The sequence below is a fragment of the Podarcis melisellensis genome, assembly GCF_964234715.1.
Source record: "Podarcis melisellensis genome assembly, chromosome: 3".
NCBI lineage: Eukaryota > Metazoa > Chordata > Lepidosauria > Squamata > Lacertidae > Podarcis > Podarcis melisellensis.
Genome location: NC_138530.1, coordinates 62987897 through 63005783, shown reverse-complemented (window position 1 = coordinate 63005783; position 17887 = coordinate 62987897). Strand labels below are relative to the sequence as shown.

Here is a 17887-nt window from a genome sequence, read left to right as displayed (position 1 = left end):
GATGTGGGGTGCACACAGAGGGAGGAGAGGAGGGGAAGTTCTGTTGCGCAAGCAGAAGCCATTCCGTGTCATGCCGCTGTCAGTCAAGGAATGTACAAAATGAGGAATTAACTCGTTGTTGTCTAAAGTACACTTATAAGTTGGGAAAAAGCACGTCTATCAGTCCTTTGATTCTCAACTACTCCTAGGTGTGCACTCGATGAGGCAGTTGCAGCAAAAGAGAGGCCCCGTCTCAACTTCAGCTTATCCATCTTCCCCACCTGAGTTGTGTGCAAGCAGGCAAAGATTACATCTGTGTGTAACCTGCTTCTGCTCATCCCTCTACAATTCTACCTGGTCCTGGGAGACAGTGGAGCAGGAGAAGTAGGGGCAGGAGGAGGAGGTGAGGAAGCCCTTGTGTCTACACCAGCCTTACTTATCTCTCCCTCCTCCTGCATCAAGTGTCCTTCACTCTCCAATCCTGCAACTTCTCCTGCCTCTAACTCTTGTCTCCTGGCTGCTACAGATTCCCCCAGACCATGGGACCCTTCTTGCAAGTCATCTCCAACCCCACTTCACCTGGTGCCCATGTATCAGTATCTGACCACCACCCCTGAGTGCCCAGCCAGTCCCTGACATCCCGCCTCACTCAGTTACTCTGTTGAGTTCAAACCTCAAAATATAAATATGTATTTGTTTAAACAGCACCCATCATTATGTAGCTGGAAGGGAGACTGTTCTTGCACTTGCGGGTTTTCCACAGGCATCTGGTTGGCCACTGTGAGAACAGGGTGCTGGACTAGATGGGCCTCTGGCCTGATCCTGCTTGGCTCCTCTTATGTTTTTATCAGTGAGTATGGCCCAGGGGGATGTCATGATCCTGAGGCCTGCCTCCCCATCTTATCCAGCCCTGAGGAAAAGAACTATTCACTAGGAGTGGGGAATGCTCAGAATTACCAGACTAACAGTTCTGAAGCTGCTGCTGCAAAAAAGGAAAACAGATGATGACCATTTTACTGTGTATCCAGCTTGCTTTCTGAATGCCGGTAATGCAATCTGAGAAACATGTTTACAAATATTTCAAACCCTCATGAATCTTGTGAAGGAAACAAAATAGCAAAGGACAGGAACTCTGATCTTTATACACGATATGGGTGTAACTAATGATACAAGACTACCACATCTCCCATCTGTGCAAAAGATGTGCTAAAAATAATAACAAAAATAATCACGTCATTGTTTGGGGGGGCGTTTGGAAGCAGTAATGTTAGCAGCCCTACAGAAGCCAGAGAGTGAGGCAATGTCTTGCCACAAGTCAGTGATAATGGGTAAGCAGACCTACAAATTGAAGACCTCCCAAGCTAAATGGCATGTGAGCAGTCCTACTGTCAACGCTTTTGAGCAGCTGATATCCTTCTCAGCTGAATGCTGAATCCCTTGCTTTGATTTGTTTACCAGAAAACTGTAGGAAAACTTCACATCTTTGAGATCACCTCACAATAATTCACGCGGGGGGGGGGGGGTTCATTTGCCAAAGATGGTCAGGAATTTTAGTAGGTATGAATTTGTAAAAACTAGGGAAGAAGATAGGATGTTGTTAGCCAGTCCTTGTAATGAAGGACAGTGTGATTTATATGGTGGAAATCCCTCAGTATCTCTGTGGAACAAGTAAAGTAAAGGTAAAGGGACCCCTGACCATTAGGTCCAGTCATGACCGACTCTGGGGTTGCGGCGCTCATCTCGCTTTATTGGCCGAGGGAGCCGGCGTACAGCTTCCAGGTCATGTGGCCAGCATAACTAAGCCACTTCTGGCGAACCAGAGCAGTGCACAGAAATGCCGTTCACCTTCCCGCCGGAGCGGTACCTATTTATCTACTTGCACTTTGACGTGCTTTCGAACTGCTTGGTTGGCAGGAGCTGGGACCGAGGGATGGGAGCTCACCCCGTCGCAGGGATTCAAACCACCAACCTTCCGATCAGCAAGCCCTAGGCTCTGTGGTTTAACCCACAGCGCCACCCACGTCCCTTTTGTGGAACAAGTAGTGCTGTGCAGAAACCTGTCCTCCATCAGGTCGCATATAACTTCTCTGATACCATCATGAGACCAAACATCATGAATGCACAAGAAAAGGGGCATCTGGATGTTCCCCCTGCCCTTTCTCGGCCCAATGATTCAATTGAAACTGTCATCCCATATCTAAAATTGTGACTGGCTAGTGTCCCCCCCCCCCAGGCTGTGTTCCTTGTATCTCATAAATAAAGCACGTCTCATTGCTGACCCAAAGTAATGTTTGTCACCTTTGTCACTGCTTCTGTGATCTGCTGCCCACACGGATACTCACGTGCAATGGTAGCCACCTCAGAAGTAAAAACAAACAACTCCTTTCAGTGTTTTGGTGTTATTTGCATGCAAAGTTTATAAAGGAGCTACTCACTGGAATACTAAGAAAGATAAACAGATGGCAAAACTCTAAAGCCTGTTTCTGGAAACCTACTTGGAGAGAACAGCTAATCCATTGTTCAGAGTCTGCAAAATATTATGAGTCTGGAGTGGGAAATGGATGTGGAGAGAAATCCAAGAAAACAAAGTTCAAGGAGCAGAAATTCACTGCGGCTTTCCTGAACCAGGCACAGAAGCCCAAATGTAGAGGAGAGACCATGTGGGCATGTAAAAGGTGTGCATATGGGGCAGTAGAATGGGGAGGTGCATAACCAGAAGACAGCAGCAACATAACTGGCTCTCTAAATTCAGAAATGCCAATATAAGAGTTTCCCCAGCCTGATGGGTAGAACTGTTTGTTAAGGGTTAGACTGAAAGCAGCAGCTGTTATGGCAACAAGGTGTGCCAGTTACATAACCATGGCAGAGATGTAAATGGAAAGGCAAACTGAGCTTTATTTATATCGGCCTTTGCAAATTAAATAGGAAAGGAAGGAGGGACAGACAGACAGATGAACAGAAAACTGTCCCAAAATTCAAAGAAGTATGAACTTCAAAGGCTAGCTGTGATTTGGTTTGTGCATTGTTTTGGAAGGTGTGAATCAGGTAGGTTTGCTTTTAAATGTGAGCTGAATTTCTCCCCATCCATACGTGCAGGAAATTTTGTCCACTACTGATCTTCTTATTGGGGAAACCCTGATATGTTTCCCAGCAATGCAGTTTGGAATCTGTGATTCTAACAGATTTGGGTCATAACTAAATGTTATGGAGACACACGACTCCTGCCAAAAATGGCATCCCTGTGCTCGGTCCTGCTCTAATCCCTTGTAACATCTTGTGAAACTCTGCGTTGAAGTAATCATTTATTTGGGCTTTCATCAGATTGGACCTCTGAAAGAATTCCAGCTGACAAACATTGGTAAATCCCGGGATTTGCACAGTGAGAAGGTTGATACTGAGTTTCGTCTACTAGAAGAGAGGTAAATATTTAGCCCTGGCTATTTTTATCTAAGAAATACTTGGACAAGTGCCAGAGTAAAGCATCTAAGCAAGGCAAGGCCCTGAAGGAACACTGTGAACTCAACCAATCCCCCACCCCAATAATTTATTTCTCTCCGCAACTTTCTACTCAGAAACAAAAAAGGATGCAGACAGGAAATAGGATTCCACATAGGACTACAATTAATAGGAAATGACAGGCATAGCTGGAACTTATAAACGGCGATCTTTGTATTGGCTAAGAGTTGTTGTTGGCATCTGTCTGGTCTCGAGAGACAATGGAGTGCTCCTCCAGGGGTGAACTTAAACCACTGCATTAGCAACACTGAAGTGACCTCCCTGGGTCACAAGCCTGGGCAGTGTGAATGGAGATCCTGGTCAGCCCACTTGACAAGACATTCCCCCTTTGTCCTTGCTGATGTGGTCCAAAGAAAAGCAGAGCAATACATTTGGCACCAGCTTGGCTGCAGGAGTTGCCGGAAGGAGGCGTCCAAGTCACCTTGGGGACTCCACTCCATATTTTTGTAGGATTTACTCCTTAACTTTTTCTTCTCCAAAAAAAAAGGGGGGGTTTTTGACAGTGGATGTTTAGGATCAGAGTTTTCTTCCTCCTAGATGGGCTACCTTCCCAAGTCCCATCTATCTGGGTAAGACAGGCTTGTTCAAACTTGGCCCTTCAAGTGGTTTTGAGACTACAATTCCCACCATCCCGGACTATTGGTCCTGCTACCTAGGGATCGTGGGAGTTGTAGGCCAAAAACTTCTGGAGGGCCGAGTTTGAGGAGGCCTGGGCTAAGAGTAAGGTCTGAAAATCCTCTATGCCTACATAATGTGGGATGCACTTTCTCCAGTATACGCCCACATGTCCAAGTAACTGTGGTGGCATTCATTTTTATCACAGGCCACTTGGTTTGGATGTGATAGGAAGACGCTTTAAGATAAAAGTTACTTTACTGGAGGCAAGCACCTAATAGTTTGAAATAGCTTGCATGAGAAGGGAGGGGCCTTGTTCTCTTCCCTACTGTCTCTTTGGCCTGTGAACTCATGGAAACAAAGAAACCAAACCATTAAAACCAAACACACATGCTCACATCTATGTTTGTGCCAGACAAAGCAAAGGGGAAATGGAGAGTATTCACCCACCTTGGTCAATGTCCAGCATAATAATTAGGAAGGGAAATTTAGTTCACTTCCTGATCATCTGTTGATTACACATTCATTCTGATTTGTTTGTTGGCGTGATATCACTTCAAGCAATCCTATGCCTAACCCATACTTTTCAATATACTTTCCTGCCACCTCTTTTATCAGAAAAACTCCCACTCTCTTTTTGGGATGGGGGAACAGGTTTGTTGAGCAAGAGCACCAAATCCACTTTAACGGCATAACCCAAATTTGCCAGTAAGTGATTCAATCCTACCTCAAAATAGTGATGGACCCTAAAAGTTCTAACAAAGAGCAGCTCAAAGAAACTAAGGAATCACTTTCCCAAAGAAACATACAAGGAACTTTACACAGGCTCTTCTTTTTCTGGGAGCACAGGACTGGAAGAATTAACTTGTGGAGAGTTAACTCTCAGAGCAGATTGGCATGTGCAATTTGGTGCCATTTCCCCCCTTTGTGTGATGTCCCCACTGTGCAGAAATGGACACATTCAAAGGGGAGGGAGAACATATCTATTTTTAGGGAAAAGTGCCTCCACATAAAAAGCAGCCCCAGGCTGTGTTTTGCTGATGCTGTGAACAGAGGCGTTACTAAATACAGATGTTAGATGTTGTGTCTGTCATGTTTACTTTTTGAGTGGTGTGGAGCACCATGCAGAGACCAAAATAAACTCAAAGTGGACATGCAGATTTTGTTATTCTAATAGCATCATATATGCACTCAAAAACACTCATAAATATATGGAAAAGTAATTTTCAGATCACAGCTTCATCCCAAGACCTAAAGCCATCCAGGGCAAGCTGGAACAACAGTGTAAATTCTTTGTAGCAGAGGCTTTTTCCTTGAATAAATATGTAACAAGCTTAGACCCATGAAAAAATGTTCATGGTTTGTGCCAGGTTAAATCAGATGCACATCAAAATGTGCATCCGAGAACAGATGCTGTCTAACAGAACAGCTTTGCTGACAACATCTGCATTTAGATGGGCTTCCAAATGTCCATTTGAGAGCAGATATTTTATAATTATATGGCACTGATTTCTGCAGAATGAGCACTTGGATACAAAACTGTGCGGCTTCTACTAAAAGCAATGCATCACCAATAGGCTGTATCTCCACTTGACTGCATATATGGATGTGCACTCAGCTTATCCCACCGTCCTTTAAATTTGCAATTTACAGTATATTTGGGGAGTAAGAAAGGAGCTTGGACGAGGTGGGCCTGGGGAACTCCTGCTCTGACACCAGTGTCCTGTCCTGCAATTGCATGGCTGACTTGCATGAGGGAGATGCATGTGGGAGATGGAGGACATGCACTTATCAACAAGCATCAAATCCACGCCCCTCCCCTTCCAGACTGCAGCAGGGCTCTGCCCATCACAATTTAAAGGATCTGGTAGACAAGTAGGAGCTACCTGGGCTCAGAGAATTTGAGTTCCACATTTTGTCCTATCCCTTCTTCTTCCCATTACCTTTAAGACTGATGGGGTCCAAGATCTCAAACCAAATTATTTGCTTTTAGCATCCAGTTACATAACTGCATAAGCAAGCAATTAGAAAATAAATGGCAGACACATTCGCTCATGTAGCATTCTAAAATAAAACCGACAATATTTTTCCATGCTAAGAAAGATGTAAACAAATTGTTCATAGGTGAACAAAGATGGTTTAGGGGGTAAAAATAAGTAAATAAATAAATAACTGTCCTCCTACAAGGTAGGGTAAAGGAACTGGGCATATTTAAGCCTGGAGAACAGAAGAACACCAGAGGAGAGGAGGATGAGTACCTAAAAGGCTGTCACAAGAGGACAGAGACTTGTTTTCTGTTGCCCAACAGAGTAAGGCTAGAAGTAATGGATTTAAATTAAATGAAGAAGGGCGAACACAGGAACACAGAAAGCTGCCTTATGCCAAGTCAGACCACTGGACCATCTTCTGACAGAGGCTATCCATGGGTTTAGACAGAAGGTTCCCCCAGCCCTACTGGGAGATGCTGAGAATTGAACTTTGGACCTTCTGTATGGAAAGCAGAGAAGAAACAAGAGCACATAGCACTTGTGTCTGACTGCGAAGTGCAGCTTGAAAAGAAAAAGAGAACTTTTTTTTAAGAGTGGGAGAAGTTGGCTAGGAAAATAAGAGACATTCCCGAAGGTAGGCCACAATTTCAAACAGATACGCTTTGACTATGCTGACGTTTCAGCTGACAGTGTCCCTTTTACTCTAGCTGACTGTGGTACCTACAAGGGCTTCCTCTTCGTGAGACCAGCTCTTGGCAGGCACTCGCCCTCCTGTTTCCCAGTGACGAGAGCCTCTGCTGCTTGTTCATTGGTTAGCCTGTCGTCACCAGCGTCTGGAGGCTTTTCCTGTGGAAATAAAAAAGACATGGGCAGGAGAGCAGACATATTTGGTAATGTTTTGCTTCAGAGTTTCCTTTTTCACAAGACTTTTGCTTCAGCAGCAAAAATTCTAGAATGCAGTTTGGGGAGCAGGAAAGAGAATGAGAGCAAGAAGACCTTGGAACTGATTCTAGACAGACCTCAATGCTTATAAATTTGTCAAAGTAAGCCAGTTTAAAAAACACATGAAGAAGCCTTATTATTTAACTGCAGGAGATGGTGATATTTAAATAAGGAGACAAACCAGATCACTGGTCCTGTTGAGGATTACAATTCAGGGCAGCTACTTGCTAGTCTTTCAAACAGTCCCTGGCCTCGTATTGTCATCATCCTCTGTGCTACCCATGTTGTAATTTTAATGGCTTTTTAACAAATAGAACTGAAACATTAGAAAAGATTTTAAGCAGCTTACGAGGGAAACAGTCTGTTCATAAAGCACAATGCCCTTATTTATCACAGGACATCTTAGGTACTTCTGCTTATTCCAGTCAAGTATTTGAAACAATTGAAGCCCACTTTCCAAGACACAAGTGAACAGCACAGTTGACCACTTCATATATATTTGTTGACTGAGCAAGATTACACAGAAGTAAGCACATTCAGAGAATAGGCTCTCATCTACTACTACACTATATCACTCTACCCAAAGCCATCCAGCCCACTGTGTATAGAAGACAACAGTTTCTAAAACCCATAGTACATCAGGGATCCATGGAGTCGCTTGCAACTATTAGTTATACTTTGTGTGAAGAGGCACCTTATTTCATTGTCCTAAACATCTATCCAATCATCTCTTGAAGTGGGTGCCCAATAGTTTTTTTGAATTTTCAGAGCCAATAAGTATATTTCTGTATTTGTTTTGCCTTGCCCTGCTCATGATTGCCTGCTTTAATTCAGCATGATTACTCACTGAAATATGATGACATTGCTAATATACTGAGCTCTGCCCCTTTTCAATATGCTAGATCCATATACAAAACTTAGCCCTGTCCTTTCTCCCTTTATTGGATTAACAATAACATAAGCCGGCTCTCCAGAAAGTGTTTATTTAGGACACAGTTTATTGCATTAAAAGGAAACTCAGAAATCTGGGAAGACCTTTTGGATGCCAAGAACCTCTCTTGTTCTTTCTCTTTTTTGGAAGGATTGCCATTGGTTTTGAGAAAAGAGCTTCAGGAAAAATATTATTCAAGTGAGATAATTTCTGTCTCACCAAAGAGTAATTTTCTTTTGACATCAAATGTATCTATCGGAACTCCCTGCTGTCTTCATTACTAACATCAGTGCATGTGGCTTAATTTATTCTCCCTGATGTTGCAAATTCTTTTCTTCAACCCAAATGCAGAAGTTTGAAAGGCAAAAATAAACTTAATTTGTGGTAAGTTCTCTGGAATGTTAGTTTTCAGTCCCTAGGAATGTTTGGCCATGGAGGATCGTCCTTTCTTCAGACAGTGGAGGTTGGAAAGGGTGGTCCCTCAGAAGCATGCCAGGCTTGTAATTCCATTGGGTGGTGTCCTGCATTAGTCATACTCAGAGTAGACCCATTAATTTCAACGGGTGGAAGTCAACTAATTCCTAGTCAGAGTGCCCTCACTGAAATCAATGAATCTAAGTCATGTTGATTCACTTCCAACAGGTCTATATTGTGTAGGACTAGCATTGCATACCATCCAATGGAATTAATGTTGGGCATCGCCCATTATTCACACATAACACTGTTCTCAGGGCTGCAGTCCTATACTGTGAGTAAACTCCAATGAATTCATTGGGGCACACTTCTAAACAGGCATTACACAGCTTAGCTCAGTTGGTTAGAGCATGGTGCTGATAACACCCAGGCTGCAGGTTGAACCCCCTATGGGGCAGATGCACATTCCTGCATTGCAGAGGGTGTGTGGACTGGATAATCCACAGGGTACCTTCCAACTTTATGATTCTATGTATAGGATTGTACTGTCAGTAAGGTTTCACAATGACAAACCCAATAGTGTGGATTTGGGAATATTTCCCTTAAGGCTGCTAGCTGATGTTTTTATTTCAAAGGTGGTAATTTCAACTATCCATGTACAGTATTTATCTACCTACATGTATAACAACAACAACAACAACAACAACAATTTTATTATTTATAACCCACCCATCTGGCTGGGCTTCCCCAGCCACTCTGGGCAGCTTAAAGCATATGTATGCATGATGTCCTTTCCTTTTAAAGCAAAATCTTTGTTTTCAGGTGTGAATTTGGTTTTGATATACTTACTATTTTCTGTTTGCACTTGTCGTTACATTCCTCGAATGCATCCGATGGTATGAATGTGACTGGCTGAACAGGATGTGATTTCATTCTTTCAGCAGAAGTATACTGATGTACCAGGGAATCTGGTTCTCTTTGATGTGGCATATTATATTCCATTGGGTCAGTGGAAAAAACCAAATACTTGTTCTTCTTAGTATCGGAAATACTTTCTTTTTGCTGTGCAAAAAGCAAACACAAAAGTATTGAAATGAATTTATGCCAGCAAAAGGTGGATGTTCATAGTATTGTTTCCATCGTTCATTCCATTTTCACCCATTGCTTGGATAAGTTATTCATAGGACTTGTATGTTCCATTCCCACTTGTTCAAATGGCAACCCTAGATGTATAGTGTGTGTGTGTGTGTGTGTGAGAGAGAGAGAGAGAGAGAGAGAGAGAGTGCGAGAGAAAGAGAGAGCACAAAGATGTTCAAGTGAGTGCTACACTAGGCCTGCATATATTGTGATCCACTAGGCCGAATGTTACCTATCCACGGTTCTGTGTTCTACCAGGGAGTCAGGGACTTGATGAACTTCCTGCTTCTGCTCTTTGCTTAGGACAAGGGATATGTGTGTGTGTGTGTGAAGCACCACAATATTCAGCTGGCAAGCTACATTCAGCTTGGTGGGTCACACATTAAACAATTAACATTATAATGCAAATCTGTCCCCACACACCCCTCCTGTATCAATTGTGCATGACTGGATTGCAAGTTGTGGCCAACAGTGTCTTTTCTTAGTCCCAGAGTTTCCAGGACGTCATGGAAGAGCAGTTCTATTTAACAAGGCAGAGTGAAAGTCCTGGTGGTTATTATTAGCAAGTTTAATTCAGGATTGCTCTTAATTTACCACTGTATCCAATCCACAATACATATGTTGAAAATGTCCTTCGAGGTGTCTTTGGCCCCCTCAATATTTGTTGGCAGGAGGGCTGCCCACCCTCAAAATGGAGGGGATGGAGGAGGCTGAGCGCAAAGCCAAGTGTGTGAGAGGAGGAGCTGAAGACCACTGAACCCACTCTGCGCTTGGTTTCCTCCCAAGAATGTCACATAGTGCACATGGTGTGTGCACATGATGTCGCACACCGGGCGCATGACATCACACACAAGCAAGGCATTAAGTGCACATGACGTAACACATGCATGAGACGTGCTGGGCCCCCTCAATCTTGGACACAAGACGGCAGCTCTGGTAAATGTAAATCAATCAAATTCAGTTCCTTTCCCCATATTAAAGTCATGCTACAATTAATTCAGGCCACTTCTGCATCTAAAATCACCAGTGTACGAAAAAATTGCAACATACCAATGTCAACTCATAACACAAAGATTTAGGAGGGCTACTTCAATGACACAATTATTATTTCCCCAGTACCATCAGTGCTTTACAAAGCATTGTAAGTCCATGGACATATACCAGACTGCCTGTCTTCTATACTGCATGAAGTGAGAAGGACAGAAGAGAGACAAAGGTAATAAAGGGATATATATAGTAACATGCTGTTACACACACACACTTATACAGTCCATACTTCCAGACACCTTCTCTTAGGTTTCTGGTAAGCATCTGAATATAGAAATATAGGAACCAATTACTTGACACCTTCCTAGCATATCACTGCAAGGTCAGGAAGGACAGAAATTTTGATTGGGCAGGAACTAAGCAACTGGCTCTGTTTATGTTGCTTACCAAGGAGATTGGGTGTAGCACCATCAGATCACACATGCTTTGCATGCAGAGGGTTCCAGGTTCAATCCCTGGCATCTCCAAGTAAGCCAAGAAAAGATTCCTGCTGGAGACTCTGTAGAGCCATTGCTAGTCAGCGTTAACTGACGGCAGCTTCCTAAAGGCAGCATGGGAGGATGGTTCAAACAATTCAAAGGGACTGTGATGTTATTATTATTTTAATCAAACATCTAGAGCATTTCAGGTCTGGTGTTTGTTTGCCTGAAGGGAAATGGTTTGCAAGCCTTGTGGATTTATTACACATTTGGGGGAAATGGTTGGAAAATGCATTTATCAGACAAAGGCAACCTTTGTCTCTTTCCCGCCCATTTCTGCTCCTTCTGCTTTTTCTATACAGATGCACACATAGCACAGAACTGAACAAGTTCTCTCTTTTTTACTGTTTGTCTTTTGTTTACTTTATTCTTTTGCACGTGTGTGTGTGTGTGTGTGTGTGTGTGTGTGTATGTTTTAAGGAAATAACTATTTTGGGGGTTGCCATATGGACTCAGAGGTCTCCAGCCATGGAATCTTCCTTGAAATGGGACAGAAATAGCTGCCTTCAAATAAACTGTGTAACTAAACACAGATGGCTGTTTCATGAAGACACAGCACTTTATAAGGTAGACAGGACCACACCCACACACAGTGAATCTCCCCTGTTCCAGTTTCATTGAAGATAGCACGTCCTGTGAAAGCAAACTTTGCTGATCACTGGCTTAGAGAAACATCATGTAGCCCCATGAATCATCACCATGAAAAAAGTTTCCATGCCCTGTAGTTTATAAAACCCTAGACATGGTTTAAGGTGGATAAACCTGAAATCTGACCTGGCTCTTGTGTGTTCATTTCAAGTTTGGAGATTTTCCCCTCTATCCCCTAATTGTCAATGGTGCAGTTAAGATATTCTGGTAGTCAGATTACTTTTTAAAAATAGCTACCCCAGTTTTGGAATATTGAGGAACATTTCTTAATTAGGAAAAAAGAACATGCTACAGGAATTATAGGAGGCACACACAACTGATCTCTCTCGGTCTGAATGAAAGAGAAAGCTATGGCTTTGGAGCAAAGAGCATCACAAAAGTCCTGATGACAAAGGTGAGAATCAGAAATTCAGCTGCTAACAAAAAATATGTACAGTACAGAAATACAGCTGTATGAAAAATGTATGATGAACTGTGCAAGCTAACATCTGATGCACATAGGATGCCCAGCCCAATCTAGCTGTGAAGGCAAAATATTCCATAAAATGCTGATAATTCTACTGGATTGTATAGTGAGCTATGAAATTAAGGAAAGTAATAAATAAGTAAAACAATTACACTCCAATTACCTATTATAGATATTGTAGCTGTGACCTGTGAGTGAGTGTGAACTTAATTGCAGTAAGTAACTCTTAATAAGATAATATCCAATGTTACTAATGGTCAGAGTAGACCTACTTAAATCAATGAGTTTATGTAACTTAGGCTCATTGAGTTCATGTTGAGTCTACTCTGAATATTACTGGCATTGGCTATCACCGATAACTTTCTAAACCATTTGGTTTTACTTGGTTCACTGCTTGCTTTCTAATAAAAGGTAATCTTGCTGCAACCAGATGTAATGGATCTTGTAATTGAACAAGGGAAATCATTTTTAGATGTTTCAACAAAAATACTAAAATGTCTAAAAGTAATTGAGCAAGCATTATTTGCACAGCTGTTTCGTTCTCCTTTTCCCAGAATATTTTGGCTCTATTAGAAAAGCTGGATGTAGTGGATAAAGTCACCTGTAGATTCAACACAGAACCAGCAACTCCCATGCATGTTATATATATATAGAGAGAGAGAGAGAGAGAGAGAGAGAGCGCACTTCCTATAGCCACAGCCGCCCTTGCATAGCCATCCTTATATTTACAATGACCTCTGACTTAAACAGAAAACCCCAGTCTGTATATAGTACATGATATTGCAAATTTCCTTCCAAATTTAACAAGCAGGATTTAAGCAATTCTGTGTAAAAATCTACTAAAATGCATCCGATTTTTGTTCTCACTTGTAGGGGCAAACTTTCCATGCCTAATTTGCTGCTAACTTCAGATTTGCCAGTTGATTGAAGAGATACAGCTGACAGCAATGAGGTTTCTTTATTTGGATCACTATTTACTCCATGAGTTCCTGAAAGAATGGAAGAACAGAAATATAATTGACAAAATCTGTTAAAACCAAATGTAATACAGAAGGGTGAATAGTGTGTGTGTTTTTTAATTACCAGAGACATGTGCTTCCTATATCTCGGAGCATCTTTTTTATTTTTTATTTACTTGGTTTACTATTTCTCTGCCTGGGTAACTTTAGATCGCTCAACGTTATCCTGATGTCAGTCAGCAACTTGCAGCTCCTCAGTGTTCCTACAGCAGAGGTGGGAAACCTGTGGCCCTCCAGATTTTGCTGGACTCCAATTCCTATCATGTCAATGTTCAGAGATGATGGGAATTGTAGTCCAGCAATACACAGGTCAGCATTCAATTAACCCATCCTGCCAGCACAAGGATTTCTGGTTAGGCAGTGGGACTTTCCCCTCTGTTCTCCCCCTGTGTGCACCCTCCCCAAATCTGCTCCAGAAGGTTGATAGAACCTCTAGAACAGATTTAGGGGGCACACTGCGGGGAGGAGGGGGGAAATGTTCCATGGCACAAGCAGAAAACCTTGCGCCAATGGAACATTCTTGTAGAGCTGCTTTGAATGCAACCCATCACTGTTCCACAGTGATAAAGTTAGATCTTAAATGTGGTCAAGCATTTCAGAGGGAATAGAGACGATGGACGGGAAGCTTTTTAACATGTTTTCTCAAACAAAATTCTCTGATTGGGACAATTGAACGTTAGCTCTTTTTGAGCACAGGATTTCTGAGTGGCTTGTCTCCTATTAAATTGCCATTACTCACTTCCAACAAAAGAGAGCTGTTCAGCTCTTTCTGGTTTAAATCAGTTGGTTTTATTCATTGATTTTGGGACAGGATTAGTGGAACGGATTGATCGGGAACGCCAAAAATGAGAGAGGTATCCTCGTATGAGGAATATTACTTTTCACACACATTAAATCAAATTAACCCTTGTTCCTTTCGATCGGTAAAGAGGATGGCCAGATGCAGCCAAGGAAAACACTTTCAGTCATTTCCATGGCTGTTTTAATTGGCAAAGCCTGCATGTCAGATTACTCTGTAATCCATACAAGAATGTTGTTGGGAAAAGATGAAGCATGCCTGACTTATCAGCCATATTCATCCTGGTTTCCTCAGAACATTGCAGCTGCAATGGACTGAAACTGGCAGCTCTTGGAGCGTTCTCAGACCAAGGACCACAAAAAGGTCTCTCTCATAATCACATCCTTACGGAAATGTCTCGAAACGCAGGCACACCTTGATCCACCATAATGAGGAGAGGCAAACCATGAATTTGAAAAGAAAGGGGGGAAAGGCTGGCTTGGATGCACTTCAATGAAATGGTTAGGTCCTAATTAATCTTACATGTTAACTGAACTGGAGCCAAGTACGCTTTAAAGTTGTGAAGTCTGGCACCCAAACCATTCCAAGGCCAGGGAAGGGTAGTCACAGGAGATTGGTATTATGAAGGGTTGCCAGCTACTGAGTGAGCCCTGGAAATCCTGGCACAGTCCCACTTGCCTTTAGTGCGTTCATCTGACATTAAAAAACCCCTCATTTTTCAAGTTCTTCTGCACACAGTCAAGATACAGGCAAGACACAGGCAAGAGACTTTTTTATATAATGAAAGCAGAAAATATTTTTGAGAGCCATGGTGTATACCGGATTCTGTGCATCACACAAAAGCATGGAGCAGATGTTTTAAATGGTTTCAAAAGGGCAGCTGCCAGAGAAAGGTGGTCTGTCATGTTTTGGGGGCAATTTTTCTTCTAGCCAATGTAAAAAATGAAAGTTTGTGTTAGCATGAAGAAAATGCATTGTTAACAGCTTACACACAAACAAATTTCATGTACAGTGACTGATTCTGTGTGGAATTATCTGACATAGTAGTGATGTAGCACCCGTAGCCTTAAAGAAAGGCAGTATCTGTCCATTTTTATTTGAAGGCGAACATATATTGTTAGAAATCAGTGGTTTCCAAGATTCCTGGGTTTCCTCCTTATTAGTGGCCCCTCAATACAAAGATCTATAATGAATATGATGAACAAGATTCCTTTTCCTTGATGTCCTGCATGGAACTTGATGATCTGAAATAAGATCCCTTTAAAATAAGGAGTCTACCTTAAAAAAGGGTTGTCTGGAAACTCTTTTTGTCATGACCCAAAGTAAGGTAAGGGGTGTGCTACTGATGCTTTGATTTACTTAGTCATCTTCCCAGTACTTTACAGTTCCAGAAACTTTCCAGCCTTGTCATCCACACACTGTTTTGGAAAATAACATAGAAGCATCATTTAGAATAGGATTTTCCAAACTTTCTAAAGTTTACAAAGCCTTTATGGGTTTTTTTTGAGGACCCACTGGCTTGCTGTTAGGTAACTCCTTCATGTTGCAGATTTATTCCTTCTAAAATGAAGTTTTGGGGCGTTGAAGATTTCCCCTTTTTCAGATGTTAAAGCTCCAAAGAGTCCCTGGGTCTTGAACTGTCAATTTGGCAAAGCTAGTAGTTGTGCATTTAATACGGGGGGGGGGGGCGGGCGGACAAAATATCTTTCAAACAACGATGGAACCAGCTTGTCCCTGAGCTCTTATTCTTATTACATTTTGACCACACAATGCTTTCTCAGTCAGAGATCTCTGTGGATTACTTGGGCAGGCATTTTACAACCTATCACTCAGAGGCTGAAACTGCTGCCATTTCACCTTTTGACTTTTTCACTCAAACAATTAAAAAAGCATATTCTTTCATGATTCTTTGCAGATTATTTTAAGTGAGTCCAAAGTTGTCTTTCTGTCCCCGCTGCAGTGGCAACAAAGATGCATTGTAAAGCAGAACTGTTTGCTTGACACCAGACCTGTTCAAAAAAGAGGAAACGCTAACCTTTTCCCCCACTCAATTGCTGTAAATCTTTCACCTTATGAAAGCAGTATACAAAAGTGCTTTGGAATCATTTAAAAAAGGGGGGGGGGGGAGAAATAGAACCCCGATCAATACCTATCTGTCGTCCTCTTTGCAACAACTCCCCTATCCTCAAGGTAACAGTCTGGGGCAGGTATATGACCAAAACACATTTTTAGTTCTGCCCTAAATTCTCTTACTTTTCAAGAAATATATCAAAGAACCTTAGAGAGTCAATGAGAGAAAGGTTCATTTAGTCCAGCATCCATTTCTCACAGTGGCCATCCAGATGCTGATGGGGAGATGCAGAAACAGGACATCTGTGATGCTACATACTTCCTACCTGTGAACCCCAGCAACTGATATCCAGAGGCAGATCTTCTCCAACTGTGGCAGGAGAGTGATTCATAAAGTATGAATAATCATTTTTTAAAAACTGAGTTCCCTTATTTTCAAAGGAGTAATGCATTTCCCTGTATTTTTCCTTTGAGTTTGCAGCTAGTCCGACAAAGGGCAGCAGAGCCACCATGGGGCTGAGGCCACCAGGACAGTTGTACTGGACTCAAACACAGCTCCTAGTAAAGTTCTGTGGAATGTATGGTGTGAGAACATATCTCCAGAGGCCTCTGCAAGAGCCCTAGGTCATGGTCTTATGTTAGCTACATACCTGCGAGTAAGGGACGTGGGTGGCGCTGTGGTCTAAACCACAGAGCCTCTTGGACTTGCCAATCAGAAGGTCAGCGGTTCGAATCTGCACAACGGGGTGAGCTCCTGTTGCTCGGTCCCAGCTCCTGCCTACCTAGCAGTTCGAAAGCATGCCAGTGCAAGTAGATAAATAGGTACTGCTGTGGCGGGAAGGTAAATGGCATTTCCGTGCGCTCTGGTTTCCATCACAGGGTTCCCTTGCGCCAGAGGTGGTTTAGTCATGCTGGCCACATGACCCAGAAAGCTGTCTGTGGACAAACGCCGGCTCACTTGGCCTGAAAGCAAGATGAGCGCTGCAACCCCATAGTCGCTTTTGACTGGACTTAACCGTCCAGGGGTCCTTTACCTTTACATACCTGCAGTGGAATGAAGCAGTTGAATGGACTGCAAGTCTCCATGCTGCAGGTAAAGGGTGCCATTTTTTAATTCTCCTGTATGCAAAAAAACAAACAAGCAAGCAACTCACTGCCAGTAAAAAAATTATTGATGAAACATCACGTGATGTCTCTGCAAACAAATCAGAAGGAATACTAAATAAATATCCATTATCATCTAACCTCACCACAAACTTTGTATAAACAAATCAGGATGTATGTTCAATAAATGAGTCACCTGGAAGTGACCTAAGCAGGTTTCAGTCTCAGCTCCTCATTTATACAATGGGAATGATGCTACCTTCCTTTCCAAACAGAGGTACTGCATTTTCAAATTTCAAGTACAATCTAAACGATAAATATTGCTGCAGCAGAGCAGAGTGCCCAGTATGGCACTTCTCAGCTCTTTGGTATAATGGCTCATCTAAGCCAGGGCAGTCCGCAGATGAGGCAGCAGCAGGAGTCCTTCAAGTGGAACCCTGAATGGCTGAACTCAAAGGATAGATGGGAGTCAAAAGGAACAGGGTGGGAAAGAACAGTGATTCCAGCTACAATAACAATGCAATTCTGTGCTTAGTTAATTTTGGCAGTAAGAATATGGTAATAAGTTTTGTTATGTTGATGTGGTGCCACTGAAAATCAACACACTTAGGGCTGTTTCCCATACTGTGTCATGGGAATGCTCCCATAATTCAATCCTATGTCTGAAAGTTTTTAACATGGTAAGTTATTATGCATGCATAATCCCCTGGGGAAAAAATATGCATGCATGCTA

At 42.4% G+C, this 17887-nt stretch overlaps 1 protein-coding gene across 1 annotated transcript in view; it reads right to left on the bottom strand.

Annotated features, from left to right (window-relative positions):
* LOC309366303 (uncharacterized protein) overlaps window positions 1-17887 on the bottom strand; it is a gene marked incomplete at its 5' end in the record, with an annotated part of 130252 nt that overhangs the window by 43697 nt on the left and 68668 nt on the right. The window contains 4 exons of the mRNA XM_081904754.1: window positions 6823-6944; window positions 9235-9447; window positions 13030-13151; window positions 17095-17169. Coding sequence (XP_081760880.1) covers window positions 6823-6944; window positions 9235-9447; window positions 13030-13151; window positions 17095-17169 — 532 coding nt within the window. The remainder of the gene's footprint in view (window positions 1-6822; window positions 6945-9234; window positions 9448-13029; window positions 13152-17094; window positions 17170-17887) is intronic.